The sequence below is a fragment of the Neophocaena asiaeorientalis genome, unplaced genomic scaffold, assembly GCF_003031525.2.
Source record: "Neophocaena asiaeorientalis asiaeorientalis breed wild unplaced genomic scaffold, Neophocaena_asiaeorientalis_V1.1 scaffold437, whole genome shotgun sequence".
Classification (NCBI taxonomy): domain Eukaryota; kingdom Metazoa; phylum Chordata; class Mammalia; order Artiodactyla; family Phocoenidae; genus Neophocaena; species Neophocaena asiaeorientalis.
Genome location: NW_020173375.1, coordinates 3,050,166 through 3,075,414, shown reverse-complemented (window position 1 = coordinate 3,075,414; position 25,249 = coordinate 3,050,166). Strand labels below are relative to the sequence as shown.

The 25,249-nt window shown below is 43.8% G+C and overlaps 2 protein-coding genes across 5 annotated transcripts in view; one reads left to right on the top strand and one right to left on the bottom strand.

The window, feature by feature from the left end:
• Positions 1–15,159: 15,159 nt before the first annotated feature.
• On the bottom strand, positions 15,160–21,729 carry ANAPC13 (anaphase promoting complex subunit 13). Of its 2 annotated transcripts, none has more exons than XM_024746241.1 (3): positions 21,602–21,729; positions 20,155–20,280; positions 15,160–16,179 (listed from the first exon to the last, which is right to left on the bottom strand). In XM_024746241.1, the coding sequence occupies exons 2-3, from the start codon at positions 20,251–20,253 to the stop codon at positions 16,054–16,056; spliced, it is 225 nt and encodes a 74-aa protein (XP_024602009.1). In that variant the 5' UTR covers positions 20,254–20,280; positions 21,602–21,729; the 3' UTR covers positions 15,160–16,053. The 2 variants fall into 2 exon arrangements, with proteins under 2 accessions (XP_024602009.1, XP_024602010.1); XM_024746242.1 differs by lacking the exon at positions 21,602–21,729 and adding an exon at positions 20,971–21,103.
• CEP63 (centrosomal protein 63) overlaps positions 21,630–25,249 on the top strand; it is a 76,363-nt gene continuing 72,743 nt past the window's right edge. The window contains exon 1 of one of the 3 annotated variants that reach the window (XM_024746239.1): positions 21,630–21,694. Coding sequence is in view for 2 of the 3 variants with exons in the window: in XM_024746240.1 (XP_024602008.1) it covers positions 21,734–21,840 (107 nt within the window). In the remaining variant the exon portion in view is untranslated. The other 2 variants (XM_024746240.1, XM_024746238.1) reach the window with 2 other exon arrangements.

Here is a 25,249-nt window from a genome sequence, read left to right as displayed (position 1 = left end):
AGGTTTTATTTTAAAATAGAAACCATCTATGTTTCTAACTTTCTCATTGTAAATAGACTGCTTGTACCAAAGGACGCTTCTAGCAAATTCAGCTTCAAACTCGGTAAAGTCCAATTTACTTCACAATGTTAATATAGCTTACATCTGGGGAGTGGCAGTGGGAGGAAAAAGGAGAAACTTTATATTTTACTGTATATACTTGTGTATTGTTGGAATTTTTAATCAAGCATTTACAATTTGTAATAATAAATGCAATTCTAAGCGCTCTGAATAATAAAAACTAAACAACCCATGGTAAACACTGTTAATACTTTTTGTGGTTTCTTCTAGTCTTTTATTTCTCTGAGGCATCTATTCCATTTTGCACAATTAGAATCATAATCCATATTTGATTTTTTTCATCCTACTTTTAATTTTAACTTAACATCATGTCAAAAGCACTTTCCCACCTTAGATATTTTTGGGAAACAAAGGGATTGTAACAGCTGCATGATACTCTATCATGAGGACGCACCATAATTCATTGAGTCATCCTCCTATTGTTGGCAAAAAATTGCTTCAAATCTGGGACGTACAGGAAAGAGCATCCATTTTTCTTATTTTCCAGATGAGAACACTGCATTCCCCGAAGCTAGTAACTTGTCCAAGCACAGCCAGCTGGCCAGAGGCTCTGCTGGGACCTGGCACTCCTAGGCCCAGCCCTCTTCCCTGGCTGTCACCACACGCTGCCACCTGGGCCTCTGCAAGGCACTTTCTGGAACCTAACTGTAGGGCACTGCCTACATTCTTTCTAAATTACATTTTCTCATTTGGGGCCCATTATTCTTGCCTGTCAAGCTCATTTTTTATCTTCTGTCATATAACCATTAGGTAATGAGGGACACCATAGCCAACATTGGAAATTATGGCTTTTCCCTCTATCAGGATGTGCTTCCTGAATCATCTCTGTGCCAACGAAGGGGGACTATTGTCATCACTTTTATCAGATAATTCCAATAGTCACCAGCAATTATGGGGAAGGGTGCTAATGAGCTTACCTCTGTCCATGTTTCTCAGGGATCTCCTGGGTGCTCACCTTCTGTGATCAACACACCAGCAGATGCCTGAGCTCTGCCTAAGGGCCGATGCTCACAAGGTGGAAGAGGAGTAATAATTGGGCGGGAAAAGAGGGGAGGAGGGAACTAACATCCGTGGCCGGCTCCTTGTCCAGCTCTGGGTACCAGGGTGTGGATGCCACAAGCATCACAGGAGGGGGACCGTGGAGGACGGGACTGGTGTGTCTGGGGGGAAGCAGGTGGACCAGGGTAGCTCCCTTTTACTCAGTCTCATTTTGAGGCTGTATTATTCAGTTCTACATGGAGGAACTCAGCATGGTACAGGAGACTGCTCTAGGAGGGCTGAGCCTTATTCTGCTTCTTCCTTCACATGGTATGAAACACATTTTATCCAAGCTTTACAGACGAGTCTTTGACATCAGTGTCTGTCATCACTAGAACCACTTTTTGAGTCACCTAATGTTGTATTTTTCCAGGATTCCATGCTCCCTCCCACCTAATTTCTTGGAGATACGGCCCCGTTAAAAATCCGTCTTTGGAAATGTAGTGGCTTGGGCTTATCCTGAATTAATATTTTTTGTGTGTATTGCTTTTCAGAAAATGCTTAATTCATGTGAATGTGATTGGCAGGCGCCACAGAATGTGATGGTTTCTATTTATGGTTGATGTTAATCCCTTGACCTTATGGTAGCTTAAATTTCTGGTACAGATTCCTTTTCCACGATGTTATAGCTCCTTCCTGGACTGCTGTAATTGTGTCATTTATCAATGTGAAAAATGGACTTTGAAATGTAATAGTCCAGAGCTAATATGGGGAGCAGCAAGGGAATTTAGTATGCTTAGAGAAGAGCTGTTTCCATGGAAACTAATTCCTTTGAGCAAGGTCCCTGGGTCCCCTGGCTGCAGGGTGATTTGTGTGTCCAGGTGATACGACCTGGATTCCAGGCTTAGCTCTGACATGAATCACCAAGTGAGGTAGGCAAGTCCCTTAACCTCTCTGGGACTTAATGTGCTTATCTGTGACTTGAAGAAGGCAGACAAGTTCAGTGTTTACTAGACTTTGGAGTATTAGGGACTGGTAATATATCTTTTAAAAGTTTTTATTTTGGAATCATTTTAGATTCATAGAGAATTTGCAGTGATAATACAGAGAGTTCCCACACCTTTCACCCAGCTTCCCCTAATGTTAACGCATTACTAACCACAGCATATTTAAGAAATTAACACAGGTACAATATTATGGACTAATCTACAGACTTTATTTGGATTTTTCTAGTTTTTTCACTAATATCTTTTTCTCGCCCAGGATCTGATCCAGAATTCCACTTTGCATTTGGTTTTCATGTCTCCTTAGTCTCCTCTGATCTGAGGCCATTTCTCAGTCTTTGTTTATCACACCTCATCAGTTTTAATGAGTACCGGCCAGCTATATTGTAGGACGTCCCAACCAGTAATGCTTTTAGAAAGCAAAACAAAATTGGAGGACCAGTTCAGGGCTGGAAAAGTTAGACAAGAGTGGTGTATGAGTGAGGTCTCTATGTTGCAAGTGACAGGCTCTCATTGGCTCTGATTCTGCCATCAGCCCATCCTCGAACCAGAGGGAAAAGATAAATGGTTTTCTGCTTCAGATGTGAGGATGTGTTGCCCAGAGTTGTGGCCGCCATCTTGTGACCAGAGCAGAGCAAGCTGACAGCTGAGGAGGACACAAGAACCTTAACAATGGACAGGAACCTGGGTTCTGGATGATGTCATTTAGCTGTGGAATTAACCAACCTTGGATCTGGGTTGGTTATATGAAATAATAAATCCCCTTGATTTAGCTTCTGTTAGTTGAGTCTCGTATTACTTCCAGCCAAAAGCATACTAAAAAACACACAGATATTGCAGGTTTCCTTGTTGGATATAGGATATTACCGTGATACAGGCTTGTCTGTGGACATGCATTTGACAGCACAATACAAACCTGAGTTCAATATATTCTGATTCATAGTTTTTTTTATCAGAGTTATTGTTGAAAAATCCAGCTTCACGTAGGCATTTTGGCAAAAACAGAAGTGATGCTCTTCAATTTTACATAACATAGAACATCTAAGTAATGGCTCTAATGTTTCTGGTGGTTTGTCCCCATGAAGGCTGGAAGCAAGCCATTGGTGACAGGCCAGGGAGGGGACAGGAAAGGGTCTGCAGGGTGTTCCTCACTCAGAACACGCCCAATACTTAAGCTTCTGCTCATCCAATGGGTACAATCTGGAGTCGGTCAGAAAGGGACACCTTGCCTGGAGAACACTTTCTCATGACAAATAATTGGGCACCCTGGGCTGAGATGATCTCGTCTAAGGCCCTTTCAAATCAGTCAGGCTAGTACTGCGTGCTGTAATGGTGTGGAGGCCACCATGCCAACAGCAGTGGGGACCTTTCAGTGTAATTATCCGTGAGATAATGAAAAGCTGAGGATAAAGGGTTTTTTTTAATACCATTTTTATAAAAGGATAAAAAGTGATTTTTAAAATCCTATTTAAACCCCCTTTTTAGAATCACTGGGATTAAAAAACAACAGTAACAGTGTAATTATCACTGAGAAAACAAACACCAGCCCATGATTTCCCATTAAGGAGTCATCATTTCAAGAGCTAAAGGAATGACAATTTGGAAATGCATTGGCTTCTCCCATCTTTATGTCCTATACACTCACTTTTGTAATGATGTATATAAATAGTTTTTGCTTGCCCTCTAAGCTTTTAAAAATTAAAACAGTTTCTACTCCTTCCCTCCGTCCCACACACACTTTCTCACGAGCAGACACATACTTATGTGAATACACTCAGACCTCTTGTGGATCCACATATTTTGGGCATGTACATGAAACCATTTTTGGGGGTTTAATCCATGAATCATAAACAGAAGATTCTCATTAAGAATGGGCAGTGGCTTCTTCAAGCTTGCACAGTACTTATGGTATTATGTACTCTCAACACTTTATGGGAGTCTCAGAGATTCACAGCAGACTCTGCATCGTAATATTAACTCAGATACAGTATTAAGCCCAAGAGGCAATAATCTGATACAGTAGCAGCCCTTTATTCAGGGCCTGGCATAGAGTACGTTGTTAAAAATATTTTTCCCCCCCCCCCCCCCGCCATTTTTCACAACTAAATAAGGGAAATAGGGGTGTCAGGATAGAAAGTTATAAGGCAGAGCTTTAGGGAAAAACCAGTGACTTCAGGATAAATAGCAGCTATTCCTGGATTACTCACTGAAACAATTTTTAAGTTTCTATATAAATTTCAACATGGCTGTGGACAGTTGGGCAGATTCGTCACTTTCCTGTGAATGAAATTTCATCTTTAGTGTAAAACTGGCTCTGTTTCTTGAGCCCATGTTTTGGGGGTAGCTGCTGCTCTCTGCAGCCCACACAAAGCCATCAGGGCCTGGCTCTCAAACTGCTGAGAGGCCAACACTTTCCTTCTTGGCCTCAAATTAGTTTCACTGAAACCCTATCTTTATGTGGGTCAGGGCTTCCTTTTTCCTTAAAAACTTTTTTTTCCCGTTTTGAAAACAAACAAAAAAAACACTCTCCTATTTCCAGAAATTCCTTGCAATTCTTTATTTCCTGTTGGCTTCTTCAGGGGCATTTTTTGCTAATGAAGTTTCAAGACGATTTCTTGAAACTGTTATAAAGTTATGTAACTTTGCTCATTTAAAACGATCTTCTTTGCTAAATTCTTAACTGTTGAGTCTCTCTTTTCAGAACGGAGACTCGCTCTTAACTATTGATGGTCACGACGGTGAAACTAGGGAGGATTTTATACCATATTGATCTCAGTTGCGAAGAATATGAAGTTAAGCTTTATTTCCCCTTTTCTGCAACTGCCCTCTGCTCTGTAACAGTTGTATTGCCTACTATTTTAACCCTGCTGATTCACACTATTTCACCAAAACCCACTTTTGGACTCCAGGGTCAACCATGGGCTTGTTTCTGGGGTCCTGGGACATGCTGTCCAGAAGACAACCTTGTACTAGGAAGCAGGACATGGGGCCCAGCCCCCAATTCTGCCTTGGTTTCCCTGTCTGCAAAGCACAGAGCCCGCAGTGAGTGTCTTTACGGTTCCTTCAGTCTCAGGCGTGCGTCTGTCTAGAGATTCTGCCAGGCATTCTCTTTCTAAAGGTCTCAGAGAAGAAAATTCTAGAGTCCATGGGTTCTTTTTTTAATTTTATTTTTAATTGAAGTATAGCTGATTTACAATGTTTCAGGTGTACAGCAAAGTGATACTTATGTGTGTATATATATATATATATATATATATATATATATATATATATTCTTTTTCAGATTCTTTCCATTGTAGGTTATTACAAGATATTGAATATAGTTCCCTGTGCTATACAGTAGGACCTTGTTGTTTATATCATGAGTTCTTTTCTTTAATTTTTTCTGCCTGTTAGCTCTAAAAATTTCTTCCTTCCATCATATAGATCTTTTCCCATTCAGTCAAGATCCACATCTTCAGCCACAGGGATAGCTGGCATTTGTGTGCCAATGGATGTAGAACAGTTGACTTTTCTTCATAAATGTTGACTACCGTAATTATTCATTTGTTTCAGAATAACGATTACAGGTGGGATGGCCTGGTGCGAGGAGGATGGGCTGGGTTGGGAAGACCGCCCTCCGACTTTGGCTCTCTGAATTTCCTGACCCCCTGTGTAAAGTGGGGACCTGGCCCCCCTGGCCGCAGTGCTGTTGTGAGGCTGAATTGAGACGATGCGGAGGGGGCCGTCCTCAGGCTCTGCGATTTTGGGGCCGCCCGTCTCCCGCTGAGGCAAGGATCGGCTGTGCACCGCCACCCTTCAGGAGCGGCTTTAGACCCGGTGCAATGCTTGGTGGAACGCGGGGGGCTATAAATAATAAAAGGAATAAGGTGAAGACAGAGACTCCGAGAGAATCTGGCTCGCTGTGATTCCGTTGGGGTGCCGGGCAGGGAGCGTTTATTCGGAGCACCGCCGCTCCCTCCTGTGCTTCCCCCGCAACCCCGGGTAAAAAACAAACAGAAAAACTTTCCCGAACTTTCCCATTCCTCCGTGGCCTGGCTGCGAACGCTGAAATTCCAACCCGTGTTTGTTGTCACCCGCGGGCCCGTTTCCATGGTTACCCAGATTCCAGGCGCTGGCCCAGAGCCCACCACAACGCATCCCCCAAAGTCTCCTTGACAGAGGAGAACCAGAGCGAAGAAGGGCCCTCTCCTTCTCCCCGCAGCCCTGCCTCACCCCCGGTCATGTGTGATGTGCGTGTTATAGGTGGCTCTGTTCAGCATCAGTTTTGGGGGATAAGCACGATATAACAATTTCCTTCTCTTCTCGTTTCCTCTTTGAAGCTGAGGAATTACTTTCTTATACCAAACATTACACCCTTGGCAAACCCTCCAGATGGTTCTCATTAAAATTCCAATTCCCTTTTTTGCAATTCCTTTTCCCCCCATTCTTCTCACATTGCTATCTCAAAAATAAACACCAGGTGGAAGACTGATGAAGGGTCCTGTGGCCATGAAGGAGCCCCCAGGTCCTCTTCTTACCAGTGGCCACCTCTACCCTTCATGGGGTTGGCTGGCATAAATACACACCTGGGGTGGGGCACATTTCATGTTAAAGGTGCCCTTGGCTTTGGTCTCTGTAGGAAGAGGGGCAGAGAGACAGCTAGGTCCCTGCTCCCCACTAGGCCCTGGTCCAGACTCTGCCTGCAGAGGGACTGGGGAGGGGGCTGCTGACCACCCCAATTAGTGTACACTGAGACCTCTGCAGCCTACTCAAGACACAGGAGTGAGACACACTCGCTTTAAGAAGCCAGGGGGAAGGATTGCCAATGCTTTTTGGCCATAATTGCAGCCGAGCAAGCCACAGGCTTTGCTCACACATCTGGAAAAATTTGCTTGCGCAGGAAAAGTGTGTATGTGTCCAAGGATGTGTATTTGATGTGTTTTTATTTCCAACTTTATGAGAAAAATTTTAAAATAGTTGAAAAAATAATACAATGATACCCATATCCCTCCACCTAGATCCAACAAGTATTACATTTTGTCATATTTGCTTTCTCTCTCTCTCTCTCTCTCACTGCGTCTTTCTAGATAGATGGAGAGATGATAGATAGATCAATCTCTATGTCAAATGTCTAGGTATTTGGAAGTTGGAATCTTGCCCCTGTAGTGTTTTATAATATCTTATGTATTATAATTATGTAATATATGAGTACATTCTTATTGTAAAATATTCATATGTTCAAATAATACAGAAGATTAGAGAGTAGAAGCAAAAGCCCTGTGCTGGTCCCTCCTCACCCTTCAGGGTAGTTTGGTTTGTGTCCTTCTTGACCTTTGTCTGATTTTTGCAGACATATGCATGTTTAAATAGAAACATATACTTTTGTTATATGTGTTTTTTGTTTTTGTTTTTGTTTTTGTTTTGCGGTACGTGGGCCTCTCTCTCTTGTGGCCTCTCCCGTTGCGGAGCACAGGCTCCGGACGCGCAGGCTCAGTGGCCATGGCTCACGGGCCCAGCCGCTCCACGGCATGTGGGATCTTCCTGGACCGGGGCATGAACCCATGTCCCCTGCATCGGCAGGCGGACTCTCAACCACTGCGCCACCAGGGAAGCCCAGCACTTTCTTTATGACATTGTAATAATCGTTTATGATGCTTCTCTCACCAACTGGTATTTCTCAATGTGGTCACCATCAATATTTTAGAATAATTCTTTACTGCAGTATATTTAACAGCTCTGCCCAAAATACCACTAAATACAGCAGTAGCCTTTGACACCTCCCTTCCCCACCACCCCAGTCACTGTAACACCAAAATTTCTCACATGTTTCCAAACATACCAGCTCTGCCTCTTAGTTGGAAGGAAGTGAGAGAGGGAAGGAAAAACCGGGATTGAATCAGGAATGAAAGGATATCATCACTAAGGGACTTTCCCAATTCCCCTTTTCATCTCTAGATGTCCAAAACCAGCCTGTCTTTCAAAGGCTATCTTTTCTACAAAGCTTTTCTAAATTCCCTCAGCTCTAGACCTATTCCTCTTCTGCCTTCCTTCTTTCATGGCATTATCTTTATATCTCCATCCATCCATCCATCCACCCCTCCCTGTGTCTATCTATCCAGAAAGTATTTACTGAGCACTTATAGTACACCAAGCACACTGACCACTTTCTTCTTAGATTATGACTCTTTGCCTAAGTGTCTTATCTGATCTGTTGTAATCTCAGGTAAAATTCCACATCTGATTTACTTCTGCATCTCCCAGGGTGCTTTGCACAGAGCTGGTGTTCCTGCTGAACGTCAGTAGAATGAGTTACTGAATTCTGACACAAGTTTTAATGTACGTTCCAAATCTTTATTCAAAGGCAGTGGAAATACTTTTTTTAAAAGCGATGCCATTCTGATTTTCACAATATCTACATTATAATTTTCAAAAGTTACCCATAACCCCAACACTATCCTTTTCCAGAAGAAGATAGAGTAAGATGTGACAATTTCCTTCTTGGCCAGTCTAATCTTGTTCCAAGAGGCAACCACTGCCAATAATTTGCTGTCTTTCCATCCAGACTTATAAAAACATGTTTATGTACATTCACATACAGATATACCTACATGTACATTTATTATGTTTAAATTAGCACATATGTTAAGAGCTCTATGAAACATGAATTTTAGAATAAATTGTGAATTTATGAAGTAAATAAAGATGTCTAATGTAAGTGTATACAGTTCTTTATAACTACAAAACAGTTTTGAATTTATTGTACTCATTTTATTCCCTAACCCTGTGATGTAGGCTCAGAGAGGTTGACAGGCAGGCTCCTGGTCACACAGCTGGTAAGTAATAGAGCTAGAACTTGAACCCAGGTGTTTTGCCTTCTAATTCATTGCTGGTTCTATTATATAAAATAATCCCCGAGGATTTGGGGGGAATAATTATCTACATAATAAAATGGATTATTCTTTGCTTTACTTCTGAGTATCAGTGTAGAATTATTTTGGAAATGCTTATTTTATTATATTGAAAACAAATAAAAGCTAATGTTTATCAAGTGCTTCCCACATGCCAGAAACTGTTCTAAGTACTTTACTTGCATTGTCTCATTTAGTCCTCCAATAAGCCATCACGTAAGCAATATTGTCAACCCAATTTCCAATATGGAAACTCAGGTTCAGAAAGGTAAATAACTTATTTGAGGATGGGCACCAGATGTGCTACGCTGGCTTTTTTTTTTTTTTCTACGCTGGGTTTGCAACCTAGGTCTTTCTGCCTCCAAAGTCTGTACTTTTAGCCCCTATACTTTGCAGCAGCCTATATACGCTTTACTTATATGTAATTTCATATAAGTAACTATTATGTAAAATAAAACAAGATGCAAATGTGATGTGAGTTCTACTTTAAAGGAATTTGCAACATGAAAGAAGAAAGATAAGTCTAATGTATAGAGGAAGATATTTAGATAAATGCTTGAATAAGAGAAAGGGAGAAAAATAGCAAGAGAGAGAAATAGGAACATACACAGAGAAAGACTGATTCCTTGATTGATTTTAGAGAAAGACTGAAACCTGGTGAAAGAGGCAGGAAGCAGTCAACGGGAGGAGGGGGGACCAGAGCCACAGCCCTTCCACTCCTGTCTTGAGTCCAGTCCATCAGGAACCCTCCAGTCCGGCCTGGGGCTCATTTTTCTTGTACTCCTGAAGCCTCTGCTGCCTGTACTCCCTGGCTAAGAGCTTGGATTTGTCAGCACTGAATCTCTTAGAGGGCAGCCCTGGCTGAACAGCAGCTGTAAGTGGGGCAGAAGGAGTATCTCCCAACATCTGCATAGCCCTGGGAGTTGAGAGCCTGAGCTGGGAGGAGAGTGGCTGGGAAGGCGAAAGCCAGGAAGATGGGCCTGAAGAGAAGGGCCTCACCAGGCAGGCCTGTTCCCATCTGTCTGGGCTGAGCTGGGGTAGGCTGCGGAGGGTCTTACTGGATGACAGATGTAAGGGTGTCCCCACTGGCAAAGAGGCAGGGAAGCTGCCACCTCACTCTTCCTCAAGAAGACCTTACAGTTAGACTGCCTGCCTGTTAGAGTGAGCACCAATCTGTGAGCACGGTGGTGGGGGCAACGGGTAGTGCTTGAGACTGAGCTGCATGGGCAGAGGTGTCAGGAGAATGGAGGCAGTACCATGGCAAGGGCGGAGGAAAACCTCTTTGGCCTTGGGTGGTGGCGCAACGATAAAGGGGAGCTGAGTCACTAGGGGAGGTGTGGAATCACTGGGATGGGTTTATGCATCAACCTCCCTCACTTCCTTTCCAGTCATTTGGCTGTTTTCACATTCTCCGCCCTTTGCCAACTCCTCACCTCCCCCATTAAACCTGGTTTGTGTGCGCTGTGTGTGTATGAGTCTTTGGGTGTATTCACACACAGTTGGCTCTAGGTAAGAATATTAGCTAAAGACAGAGGAAATTGTGACTGATGACTTTGACCTATAAAAGCAGCTTTTTCATATGGCTCAACACAGAAGGGTAAACTAAATAAAAACCTAGGTAGAACTCGTCATGAAGGAATGTGTTGACCGTGTTTCCCAGCTCTGTAGTTGTGCTTCTCCTCTTACTTGGTCAGAGGCTATATCGTGAGCCAGCTGCATTGCTGTACCCAGGGCGACAGAGTGCACATCCATATAGTAGTTGGCTGAGCTCCAGATGAAACTTGGGCAAGAACACACCTGGGATTGGGTGATCATCTCTCTTCAGGTTCTCTTAGCCATCCACAAAAATCTGTCTTGCTGCACTTCTAGGATTTCTATACATACCCCTCACCCCAGGGTCAGCTATCAGGCAGCAAGAATGACAGAGGAGCTCAGGAAACAATTTCAGCAACTGCACTTGTAGGATTTGCTGAGGAGCCAGAATACATTTCAGGACTCCGCAGCAAGCCTGGAGGTCTGCACCAGCTTTTCTCTTCCTTTTCCCGGACCTGCCTGCTTTTCTGTCACCCCAAAGGCCGATACTCATGGTGTCTTGAATTCTCACTAACAAGGTGGAACCCCTACAGATGACTGCCAAGGACCAGCTACAGAATTTACAGAGCCCAGTACAAAATGAAAATGTGGGCTACTTGTTCAAAAACGATTACTGGTTTCAACAGAGCCACAGCAGGGCCTTCTGCGTGCAGGGCCTGTATGTCTGCACAGGTTGTGTGCTCACGAAGCCAGTCCTGGTTGGCTCAGGTGCAGAGGCCAAGGCCAGGAAGGCCACAGACGTGAAGTCCTCTCAAGAGATGGCGCAGCTGCTTTTCCCCGCCAGCCCCTAACCTCCCCCAGTACTTCCCAGAGGAGCCCATGGATGAGGTGCAGAGTGGCAATGAACTGGGGGATGAATTTAACCGTGGCAGGGCCACATCAAGGAGGAAGATTTGGGAAACAAACAGTCTTTCTAGAGTCTAATAGATCATTCCAGGATGGTACCTAACATCTCCAAATAACTTAACACAAAGAGCTGGGAAACGGCATAGTAAAGAGTCCCCAGGCCGGACTATGTCTATAAGCTGGGGTCACAGGTGGGCAAAACCCCTGATTCTGGCTACCTTTTTCTGTAACCCAAATTCTGAACTCCCCTTCCATGTGCCCTCTTGGCCCCCCACAGCGTGGGAGTGAGAAGCCCACTAGGTGAGCTGTCTAGTCCGTGTGTGGCCAGCCAAAATTCCGGGGACTCACACAAACCCTTACCCAACACACTGGGAATCCAGATATGCAGAATCGCTCCCAAGCAAAACACCACATTTATTCAGGACCTTGAGTTAGAGTTTACTTAAAGTTCCGCCAGCAATTCTGACTTTCTTAAAGGAATTGAGCGCCTCCTGCTGGGTACTAAGTAGCATTGACATCAAACTGTCAAAGCACCAAAATCTGAAAACACATCTTAGGGATTTGACCTTGTACACAAACCAGTGACAACAACATGACTCATGGTGGTAAAATTATGAGTTATATGAATTATATATAGGTTTGGTAATAGGTTGAATTTTTAAATGTTTCATGACTCCTAGGTTCCTAGCAAAAATTTTTCAGTTTTTTTAAATCTCAATTGTAAAAGAAGGTAAAAATTTGGAAGTTCTAAATGATCCAATAGGATTTTCTTCCCATTTCAGAATGCAGTGGTCACAGAAGGTTTTTCAGGGGACATCACGTGGTCCAGGAAGAGGACACAGATTTTAGGATCAGACAGCCTAGGATGGAACCCATTTACTATTTGAGTGACTTTAACTTGGAATGAATTATTCAATTTTAAGCTGCCATCACTTGATCAATGAGGACAATAATATCCACCTTAAAAAGTGGACATGAGGGCTGGAGGTCACGCGTCTAAAACACAAAGAAGCACTCAATTAACTGTATTATTGTTACTATATTATTAAGAAGTGGGTTTAAGTTGGACTTCAAAGGATGGGCAGCTCCTGGACCAGATTCTCCGTTGCTAGAGGACAGAGGCTGCACCCAGAGTCATGTGTCTGGCTCAGAGAATTTCCCCCTTGGTCACAGGTTAGCACTCACCCTGGGCACCCGAGTCTCTTTTGAACCACACAACCACCATCCGGGGTGCTGGCTTCCTGACACACACCTCTCACCTGGCACTTGTGGGCAATGACCTCTAAGGTATTCCAAGTCCCTCTACTGCCACCCCCATATTGCTGGTTCAAGCCATCATCATCCCTCACTTGAGCCAAGGCAAAGCTCTTCTGTCTTTCCACTTCTGTTCTTACCTGCTCAAACCCAGAGTGACTTAGGTTAAAAAAAAAAAGGTTAAAAAAAATAAAACCTGATTAGGCCACTCCTCTACCTCCTCCTGCCTCCCCACCCACCTTGTTCGGGATGCCAGCTCCACCTCTGAGCTTTATGCAATTTGCTCTTGGCCATCAATCCTCACCCCCTAATTCTTCCCCTGGCTACTCCTACCCATCCATCAGGTGTTGGCCCACAAACTCAAGGAGGGTACAGGAAATCTCATGTTTTCTTATTTTCTTCAGAGCAAATTAAATCTTTTCGGCTCCATTCTGCTGTGCTGCAGCAGAAATTAGATCTGTGGTCCCTGAGGCATCCTTTCCTCTTTCAGGGTCTCACAAGCATTTAGGATGTCCATAAATGAGCTTGAAAATGGGCGAGGACCTCTACTCTCCACTCCATCTGCATCCCTGCTGCTATCCTCACCGTCAACTCTGAGGGGCCCTTGAAGGAGGTGGTTCCAGCACTAGGGTGTCTTTGCCCAAGCTGGGAGACTCAGGTTGACTTCAGGTATCCTTTGGGGCACCCCCAAACCACGAGCTTCTGAATTTCACCATCTCCCTGGGTATCACCAGCCACTGGGGCACAGACTTCCACTACTCCTAAGAGGATCCTCCTCTTCCTCCCTCCCCTGCTCCCCTAAAGGGGGTAGGGTTGGTTTTGAGCACATGCTCTCTGCTGTGAACAGGAAACACTAAGGACCTGGCTGCTTCCTTGGACAATAGAAAAAATTCAAATACAATATATTTGAAATTATGTGCTATAAAAGCTACTTATCACAAAGTTTTGCTGTGATTATCTAATCTAAATCAGGTCCCCAGTCATACTCCCTATACCCTGCAGTAGTCACGGCTGGGGCCCAGATCCCCTTTGCCCCGTCTGTCTGTGCACCCATTCCCTGACTGTGTTGGCTGCCAGGAGATACACTGTTCCCTGGAGAGCCCTGGCCCCTGGCAATGCCTGGTTATGCCCTCCCTGGGGGACGGAGGGAGGGCAGATCCAATGGCTGACCACCGCATACTCATCACGAAGGCCTAGGATCTTGCTTCAAGGTGGGAAGACTCTTGGTAACATCGTGCTCTGCAGCTCCTGTGGGACCAGGCAGAGGCCAGACTCCAGCTGAAGCCACATCTTTGCTCAGGTTCTTCCCCTGCCCTACCCTGCTTCCCTCACAGATTTCTCCTGAGCGCACAATCTCAATAAATTCCTTGCACAAGAAACTGCTTCAGGTTTTGCTTCCAGGAACCTAAGGGGCATCTTCTATTTTTTCTTCCTAGCATGTGTCACAATTTAAAATCAGAGATTTGTATGCCTATTGGTTTAATGCTTGTTTCCCTCACTAAATGAAGGCAGAAGCCATACTTATTTTGTTCACTGCCATATTCTCAGCAACAAGTGAGGCGCCTCCCATAGAGGAGAGCAACACACATGCTTTGAACTCAAAAGTTACGGGAACAAAGGCGCAGGAACCAGCTGGAAAGCTACAGGGACACAGCCTCTGAGCCTCCCTCTGCAGACACTTTCCTCCTTGGGTATTCTGGCACATAAGGTTGAAAAGGCACCCTACAATGGCAGCCTAGCATCTCTTGTGCCCATGATCCTCAAGCCAGTCCTAGATGGGCAGATTCCAAAGCTGCAGTTGACAATTTGGCCCAGAATTTGTCACCTAATTCCTCACATGAGCTATGGCTGTCACCACATCACAGGTCACAAACTTGGCGTGGGGGCGGTTCTCAGATAAGGGTCACAAGCCAAGCAGATAAACCAACAGCTGCCTGTCTTACAAGCCTAATTCTGATTCAGCTGAAATCCAGACAGCTTTCATATTTCACTGTTCCACCAATACCCCTGGGAAAGGCTGGGTCCACAAGCATGGATGGATTCATATGAACATCTCCTAATATCCAGATGTCAGTGTTTTACGTATTATACACCACAAATAAAGTTGTAGTAAAGCCCTCATTTAACTAGAACATGGAAGAACTGTGGAATTTTACTTTAATTTTTTGAAAAGCTTTGTTCTCTTTCGGTATAAAATGTTTTTTTTGCACATCGTAATTCTCTTTTCTACTGGGTTGTCTGTCTTCAGTTATTGAGGGACTGCTGACTTGGGGTCTTTATTCTGAGATAAATGACTTCTAGGCAAGTCACTGATCCACAGGGAGATCAGCCTGGGTGTGTCTGGATGTCAGGTGAGTTGTTACAACCATGTTTCTGATCGAAACCCTAAAATCGGCTCATTTGTTTTGTGGTACACTTCCTACTCCTAAAAGGTATGTAAATAAAATGACCCAGTTAAAAAAACGACGAGAAGAGAAATTTCAATTATTCAGTGTTTCCAGTTTTTCAGTGAGGGATACAGATGTAAAAGCCAGGGCCTCTTCCCACAGAATTTACAATCTGGGGAGAGAATAAAAGAGATACCACATAAAACAGGCAAAGAATTCTAGGAGATAATGTCCATCAAGGCGTTTTCCAAAATACAAGTTATTTCACAAATGTGCAACTAAATATTGATTCCATGGTGCTTCAGTTATATCTGAAAGGGCTTTGAGAAAATAAGAAATCCTGTTACTGGATAAAACTAACGGTCTATCTCGCCTTTCTAGCGGCACCAAAGGAAGCTGTAGGGAGATCAGGGGTTAACGGTCAAGATAGCTTTTAATTTGTAAATTTATCCAAAGTTTGAACATCTCATGGGGAATCTTAGGAATCCCAGTAGTCAGTGAATGGGCCATCTATACGTCCATTACATCTACAGACTCCACACACACCCACTCAGATGATTCTCAGAATGGGGGTACATGAGAAGTTAATTCTCATGTCTGGCTTCGTTGTTCTTCGCCTTTCCCTCTCATATCTTCAATCACCTGTGTCACAGGACATATATAAGTAGTTGGGAAGTGTTAAACTCTGACAGTAAAGCAATATCAGAGTTAAAGGCAAATGTTTAATTAATCATGCTCAAATACTAGCTAGTCAATGAAGAACTTTAGGTTCAAAGGGCCAGATATCCTGCAATCCCAAGAAATCGCAATCAGCTTCTGGTTCGGGTTGAGTATTTTCACACTGCATTTTGTGGCCACAAAATTAGTTGTACATTTTTGAGCGTTGATCTAACACTGAAAGACTCAAATTAGGAGGCTGAAAGAAAACATTTTGTATCTGTGTATTTAAAAAAAATCTGTGGATGAACAAGGAGCCAGGCGTCAGTTTCCAATGGGGGGAACGTTCTCATGGAGGTACTGTAAGGCCAAGTCAGTCCACTTCATTTCTTGTTCTTTAACAGATTCTGTGGTGCCGCCATTGTCCTGTTCAGGTTCAGGAAGCTCATTCTGAAAAGGTACAATGGACATTCAGGACGATGTCACACTCTATGTTAACAAACCCCTTAAAACTCAAAAGCACTTGGAATTAAAACCTGTGAGTTCCTAGAAACAGGCAGCATAGAAGCATATCCTATGGAAATAGCTAGAAAATAAAAAATGTGAGGAAACATCACAAGCCTCGCTCAAACGTGCCTCATCCGTCTCCAGCCGGGAGTGATGGCATTATGACTTTGGTACTTGTGTGGCAGGCAGCGTGGCAGAAGGCTCAGGACACAGGCTTCTGGGAGCCACTGGGATCCAAGGCCATGACTCCACCATTTGTTGGGTTACTCAGGCAAGGTATTCAGACCCTTGCAGCCTTTGCTTCCTCTTAGGCAACGAGAGAAAAAAGTAGTCACCATCTCACAGGACTGCTGTGAGGGCTAAATGAGGAAATGCAGGTCAGGTGCCCAGCACTGCATGGGGTATCCAGTGCAAGGACTAACTGTCATCCTTACTAGTGGCTAGGAACACTGAAAAGAGCCAGTACTATATCTTTTTTGGGGAAGGCTGCTTTATAGAATACCACATTTGCTGGCATGTTCCTTAAGCACAAGAAAGGTATTCAACAACGATCCTGTATCCAATGTGCCTATATTATAATGGAGGTAGGAGCACTGAAAATGTAACACAATAGATGAGGCTTCCCCCTAGTGGTGGAGCAGGGCAACATAAAACAACATAGCCTACCCGCAACTTTCTTAAAATGGTAAGCCATGGGCCACACTTAGTGTAGAATCTGGGGAATTTTTTTATATATTTCGAGCTTTACTGAGATTTAATTTACATATAACATTGTGTAAGTTTAAAATGTACAATGTGATGATTTGATACACATATATATTGTGAAATGATTACTGCAATAAGGTTAACACATCCATCACCTTGCACAGTTCACCATTTTTTGGCGTGTGGTGAGAAGTTTTTGATAGTTTCCTTGTATTTTAAATTTAAATTTATTACTACTGGAACTCTGTTTCGTACGAATTTACTGATACCAATATATTTCTTTTCAGTTATCTGAATTTAGACTTTTTTTGCTGTACATGGGGCTCTCACTGCTGTGGCCTCTCCCGTTGCGGAGCACAGGTCCCAGACGCACAGGCTCACCGGCCATGGCTCACGGGCCCAGCTGCTCCGCGGCATGTGGGATCCTCCTGGACCGGGGCACGAACCCGCTTCCCCTGCATCGGCAGGCGGACTCTCAACCACTGCGCCACCATGGAAGCCCGACTTTTTTTTAAGGGTAGCAAACTGTTATTCAATATCTAGACTTATGATTTCCCACTGGACTCCAATGTGCAGTATATAATAACTTTTTTCCTTCAAAGTGATGTTCAATGTGACTAAAATGACTTAATTACAGTATGTACAAGTATGTTTGAATCACATCTTGCTCTACAAATACTCAGATTCAAACATACTTGTACAAATTGAAAGGAACTACCATTTTCTCTAAAGCAATATTGCAAAGAGAAAGTTTTGTTTCAGTAACTACTTACAGCTGGCAAACCATAAACAAGTCCTTGGTTAATCAATTATTTAATTCAGATATTATTTAATTTCATCTTGTTCTAAAATAACACGTTTTTCATTTGGTCACTATTGTCTCTTGCAATGAATGCCAACATATAAAATTGCATATATGCCTGGAAAACAAACACAAAGTATCATAAAGTATCGTGAACATAACAATCATCTATTGTGGGGTATTGCAAAAATGGCCACAATTCTTTGTAGCCACTCCTATGAAAAGGCACTGTCTATTTCCCCAATCTTGCATTGGGACTGATCATGTGACTTCTTGGCCTAGGCTCCATGAAGCCTTGCAGTTTCCTCTCATGCTGCTCTTAGAACCCTAAAACGATTGTGAAGTCTGGGCTAATCTGCAGGATCATGAGACTGTGGCCTAGTCAGCTCATCATCCCAGCCTCCAGCCAGCCTGCTGGCCGACTGCAAAACACCACCAAGTCCAGCAGAGATCAACCGAGCTGGCAAAGATCACAAGACTCTCTCAGCTGAATGACAAAATCATGACATAAATAACGGCTGTTTTAAGCCACTATGTTTTGGGGTTATTTGTTAGGCAGCAACAAAAGCTAATGACACAAACATTGCCTTAGAATCACAAGTCCTGGGAAAAAACACAGATTAGCAACAGGGCCAGGCTACAACTTGGAAGTCAGCATGGAAATCTTCCTCTCTCTCAACCCCTTCCACACAAATGGTCCCCAAATCCTGCTATTAGTATGTCCAGAATTCAGCAATTCCCTTCCACTTTCTTGCTTTTGTTTAGGTCCTCCTCCCTTGTCTAGACACTGTGTTAGCTTTCTAATTGGTCTCTTTGCTCTGTCACTGGCCCCTTTCTCCTTGACACACGTTCTCTAACAATGTTGCTAAACTGATTTTCTAATATATTTGAGCGTGGCAGATCTCTACTTTGAAGACCACTCACTCCTGGATATCCTCAGGATGAGGGCTAAGCATGGCATCAAGTGCTCCTCTCAAAATTGGGTCCAAGACCAACTTTTCTCCCTACCTTTTATGAGAAGTATATCCTCCATCCACAATGAATTGCCTCACCATCTCCCAAAGCAGTTTAAAACTCTGAGCCTTTGCACATCTGTCCCCTCTGCTGGTTGGCCCCTGTCTACCCTCACTAAACCTCTTTTCCTCCCTATGACCAGCTCAAATGTGATTTATCTCTCTGAAGTCCTTCCTGATGCCCACCAGGCAATCAGCCACTTCTTACACTACATAGCTGTTCACAACCCTCACTTAGAACACTTACTATTACAATTATTTATTGATATATGTTGCCTCTCTAGACTCCGAGGGGCAGAAACTGTACTTATGTTTACCAAGCCTTAAGGCACATAGTAGGCTTCAAGAATTGCTTGCGGAATGAAAGAACCACCACCGGACAGGATCTGGAGCCTCACAGACTTCGGTGTGAAGTCCAACTTATTGGCTACCAACCTTTGGGCAAGTTCCCCTCTTTGATTCTGTTTCCTTCCTATACAGTGGGCAGAACACAACCACCCTTGAAGGGTGTCTTAAGGATACAGATAATGTATGTCAGATTTCAACCTTGGTCTATGACACAAAACAGGTATTCAATAAATGGAACTATAATTCTCATTATGCTCTTTTGACTGTTTTTCTAAACTTGAACTAAGCTGTTACTTGTTATTTGCTATGTTTATTATTCACTGAACATATTACCTCTTATTCTTAGATGAAAATGTAAATGGCAGCAGCACATGGTCTGCCTGCAAGCTCTATTTTATTAATGGCTCTTTGCAATTGGCAGGCTCTAAAGAAAGACAGTCTCTGTTCTCCTAGCTAGTCCTCTGTGACATAAATAGGATTTTTAATAAATATTTATTCAAGCAAAATGTTTAGGTCACTTATTACGTTAGGTTTAACAAACTCATTGCGGGAGAATTTTCCAGAGGTCAGGAAAGAAAAGAGTGTGATGGTCTAAATGCAAAAGAAGAAAAGCCAGTTCTCTTCCAAATATTTTCCAGGGAACCTAGAATAGGTATGTGTTCCAAAAATGTGAGTTTCTAAAAATGTCAACTGACAAACCACAGGTAGAGAAGAGATAAAGTGCATATGCCACTGCTTCTTATTCCTCCTCATTGTGTGCATTAAACTTTCATCATCCGGTTTACTAGCTTTGGTGTGGTAGACAGAACACGGCTCAGAAGACCAGGGTTCTAGTTCTGGAATGATCCCCTAACTGAGCTGGTCACGTCAGCCCTCTGAACCACATTTCTCTTCAAAGTCAAGCTAAATGTTCTCCAGAAGCTTCTAGAGTTAGAGGACTCCACAGCTTTGATTTCTTTGCCTTACTAGTTTGTCTTGATATCCTACCCCTACTAGGGTCTACCAGATCATACCTTTAACCTATCACCCTCAGCACAAATTACAGCCTACCAGTGGTATTGCAACATCCTCATAAGGCAGCTTGTCTTCTCGCCAAGCATCGTCAATCAAATCCAAGATCCTTCCATCTCTCTGTACCTCACTGTCCATTCTCCTGCAGCTTTGATCTTGCCAGATCTGTAAGCCAAAAAGATTATTTCTTAAACATGAAGACTGAGGAGATGATGTAATCTAGCAGTAGGGTTCTCCAGGCTTTTTAGCCTGGATGTGAATTGTGGCATGATATCACCCTGGGAAAGACTCATCTCATCTGGGTCAGGTTGCAGTTTATTTATAAGACCATAGTCCCTCCCAGCTGATTTTCCCGGTCACACACAGATTCCACCTTTCTGTAAAGTTTTCTCAGATCACTCCAGCTTCAGCACACATTCTGCCCTTGACCGGTTCCTTCTTGTCCTTATGATCCACTAAACAAGTTAGGTCGGCTTTATGACTGATTGCTCAGGCATTACTGTTTCCAATTGCTGTGTGTAAAATTTGTATCAATGACTCAGCATAGCCTTCCCCAATCTGGCCTCAATCTTTTCCCACCTGTCCCTCTTCCAAACACCTCTAACCCTGTCACACTTTCCAACCTTTGCACTTAAAGGTCTCTTTGCCCCATCACTAATAACTACTCTTCCTTCCAAACTCAAAGTTCGGCGTCAGCTCATCGGGGTCAATATCCCATTTCCAGAATTAGGCGCTAAGGTGCCTTCACTCTTCAGGAGCTGGAAGGGTGGATAGCATAACGCGTGCAATGACCAGGACACGGCCACCATCCCAAGCACTTTGCCACACTTGCCAGAACAAGCCATTACCACTTGCCTGAACAAAATTTTTCTTTTACACGTGTGACTATCCCAATGTTTGGAATGCACGATCTTGTTCCTTTTTTCCCTACCTAACCCTCAGTCAGTCTAAAAACTTAGCGCCCAGGTCGCCTCCTGCAGGAACTTTCTCTAAGCGCCAAGGAGAACGCGGTCCCCGCCCCTCCGCGGGCCCCATAGTTCCCTGGGCGCAGTGAATGGTCCCCATCGGGAGCTTGTTACATTGCCCGTCACAGGGTCTTCCCAGACAGGCGGTGCGTACGTTCCCCCGGGCAGGGCAGTTTTATCCATCTCTGTTTTAGAGCTCTGCAAACGTGTAGTTACAGCAGCAAAGCTAGAACGCCTTTTCCCGCGCTAAAAATGACCCTCGCAGGCCACCGCCATCCGTACAGGTGTGGGAGGCGGCCCCACAGCCGCGGCTTCCGGCCCGAGGCAGGATATACCAAATGCGGCAGCGGGGGAGGCCCAGGACCGCCGCGCAAGTCCCTTTCCACCCCTCCCAAGGTGCGGTGAGGAGAGTGGTTATGAGGATGAGGTTAAGAGAACGGCCTCGGCCAAGAGGAGCAGCATAAGTCCGAACGCGCTCCCGCTTCTCCAAGACCTAGGCTAGGGGCGCGGGAAACCCTTACCAGCACCCGGCCCAGCGCGGCGCCCGCCTCCAGCGGACCACCCTCTCAATGTCACGTGATCAGCACGGTCTTCTCTCCGATCCCCAGATATGGGTGAGCCCATTTGCAGGCGCGGAGGGGGAGTCAGGGAGGATGTTGCTTCAATTACAAGTGAGGGGGCAGTGGGCGGAACGAACGTGCAGACGACTGTGGCTGGACGTTAGGTTGGCGGTGACGCGCGTGCGCGCCCCCGGCCGGAGGTAACGGCGGGAAGCTTCGGGGGCGCGCTCGCGGAATCCCCATAACCGCATGTGGGAACGTCGGACGAGAGAGGCGCGGCAGTGTCCACAGGCAGCTCTGGCTGCGGTGGGGCCGCGGCCAGTGCGATCGTATGGCCTGGGGCCGGCTTCCTCAGCGGCCCGCTGGCCTCCAGGCTCGCCCGCGCCGGCCCGGGCCCGCCCCGGCGCCCCACCCATCGGCCTCGCAGCGGACGCTCTGCGGACCCGCGAAGCCAGATATGGCCTCCCCCAGCGCACTGTTCGGCCCAGCCACGTGGTCAGCCCTTCCCCGGAGGCCGGGCCGGCGGGAGGGCTGCGGGGTGGGCGAGCTGCTCATCTTCCCCGAGCGGAGTCGGCCGCGGGCCAGTCTTCCACTTCAGGGGAGAGACCCCCGGCCCAGCCCTCCCGCCTGGGCCGCCTCATCTGGTTAGCTTCCTAACATTGTTGAGACTTAGGTCTTTGATGGCAGGTGATAGCGGTTCATTTATGGGTGAGAAGTTTAGCAAGTTGTAAAAAGTGAGTTGACTTAAAAACCTTAATGTTAGTACATTAGGTACCGAAATGTGGCAGAAATCATGAAGGACTGAAGTTGGGGGACCCTGAACTTTTGGATTGCTCCATTCAAATCAGGGATGGGAAATAGATAATGAAGTAAGGGAATAAAAGGAACGGGTTCTTAGAATACTTTAATCATGAAGGTATTTGAAGGCAGTAAATCTCGGCTCATAATGTGTTGTTTTGTTTTTTTAATGACTTAAAACATCAGGGTAAAGATGAGCTTGCTCTCAGCGACTAGTCATCGTTTACAGTTAACAGCACTCTTACTTGCAGAGTAGTTTTCCTTCAGCCTTACAGACGATTCTTAAGCCAGTCTTAAATTTTTTTTTCTTCCTTTAATAAAAGCAGTATTGTAGGATTTGTGCCCTTTACTTATACAGTTCCCCACATGCTTGCATTTAATTTTATTTTCAAGATACGAAGAGGAAATCATAAGGATCGTTAACTACATGTTACCTTCAAATATTTTTATTTATATTGATCATAGCTGTAGCTTAATGATATAACAAAGAGTATGTATTTTCTTATTTGGAATGCAGTATCATCTTTAGGTTGATTTTTATCCTGAGCTTCTTGCCTTTTGACTATATCATTACCAGTGATCAGTATGGTAAGAATGACTGAAATTAAAGTGGGTTAGATATTTATAAACATTCAGTTACACTGCTCTTTAAAATGTATTCAGGTTTTAACAATTATTTGTAGTTATTGTATATGTTAATTGTACTGATGCCACTTGTCTCCTATTAAAAGGTAGAACACCTTTGCTTGTTCCTTCCTGTTCTCACTTATACAGTAGTGGTGGCAGATGGTGACAGCGTCAGTGGTCCACTTTATCAGAGCTTCCTACTTTTAAACATATGTCAACTTGATTTGAAATTCAGCTAAAGCCAACATTGACCTGGGCTTCAGGAATTGAATTTTCGGTTTTTATGTTACTTTGGGTTTTTGTTCTTCAAGAACTAAGTTTGTGTTTTCAGTTTTACAAAACCACAGTATTGTCATCACATCTATGAAAATTAATAAAAATCCCATAATGTCAATATTCAGTCTGGTTTCAGGTTTCCCCACTTGTCCCATACATGTATTTTTATAAGTAGCTTGTTTGGATCAAAATCTCGTAGAGATCCACGTGTTGCATTGAGTTGATAACACTTTTTCAGTCTTTTTTAATATAGCAGTTTCATTGCCTCTCTTTTTTCCCTTAACATTCTAGATTTAGTTGATTGCATCCACATGGTATCCTTTAACTTGTACATCTATTCCCTTTATTCCCTCTAAACTGGTAGTAAGGTCTAGAAATGCACTGTCCAATATAGTAGCTATCAGCCATTGGTGGCTATTTAAATGAATTAAAATGAAATAAAGCTAAAAATTTCAGTTCCCTAGTTGCATTGGCAACATTTCAAGGGCCCAATAGTTTGGTGTATATGTAAAATATTTCCATAATTGCATAAAGTTCTGTTGAAGAGCACTGGTCTAGAAGATTGATCAGATTCAACCTTGACTTTTTTTGTGGGGGTGAGGGCAGGGCAAAATTTCATGAGTGGTGCAAAACACTCCAGAGAGGCACATGATGTCTGAGTTTTCTCTCTGTGATTTTAAAATCGAGCATCATAGTGGGTTCAGGTGTTGTCAGCCCAGTCCATCCATCATGAAATTCTCCATGAGCCTTTCACTTAATGGTGAGATCCTTTCATGGATTTAGGTTGCCTGTATCCACTATTGCACCGATGGTTGCAATACGGTGATTTTCTGATTCTGTCATTCCTCAGCATTTATTAGCTGGAAATTTTTTATGAGTAAGAACTTTTTACTTCACCAGCTATTTGACTACCCCACCAGCTATTTGAAATACAGTTTGTATAGGAAAGGCAAGAAAAATGCTTAATTCTTTCCCTCTATTTTCAGAGCACAGTAATAAGTTGGTGGCCTGGCAACCTCAAAGGTAACCATGAGGGTTTTGCCTTTTTTTTTTTTTTCATCATCATGAAATTATAGACTTAAATATATTTAAACTGTTTCAACCTACTGCAGTCTTTTTGTTGGGGGGGTACTCAAGTTGTCCTGTTGTTGGCGAGTGGCAGCCTATTTAAGTTGGCTTCTGTCCACTTTGATATGACCAGTAATCTTTGAGAGTTTCCTTATTTTCTGGTAAAACATGTTCCTGGCTCATTTAAACATTTCTGGCCACCAAGAAGTCCTGGTTCCTTTCAGTGGGAGATGGTGTTTAGAGACCAGTCTGGGTACTGAAGGTACTCTTGCTACTAGATTGGTCACTGGTTTTAGGATTTACAGTGGCCAAAATTAGGAAATATGTACATTTTTTAAAAAGAGAAGTATCCAGAATTCACAGTGATATTTCCAATTTAATTTCATAGGTTTTTTAAACACTTGATTTTATATTTGTATCTTTTTCTCATTTGCCTATTAACATACTTTTTCTGTATTATATATAATGCTTTCAAATTAATGATACCAATTTTACTATTAACAATATGATTCCTGAGTGATGTTTAGGGATTCTCTGTAGTACGTTTTTGTCCTTAGTATATATCCCAGTTGGAATATGTACAGTAAAATTGTTGCATTTTAAAACCAATGAAACAATTTGTTATATGGTAAGGGTGCCAACTTGATATCTAATTGATAGTTGATTTATTTCATTTTGTTTCCAATATTTTTGTTTGTTTGTTTTTGCGGTACGCGGGCCTCTCACTGTTGTGGCCTCTCCCGTTGCAGAGCACAGGCTCCGGACGCGCAGGCTCAGCGGCCGTGGCTTACGGGCCCAGCCGCTCCGCGGCATGTGGGATCTTCCCGGACCGGGGCAGGA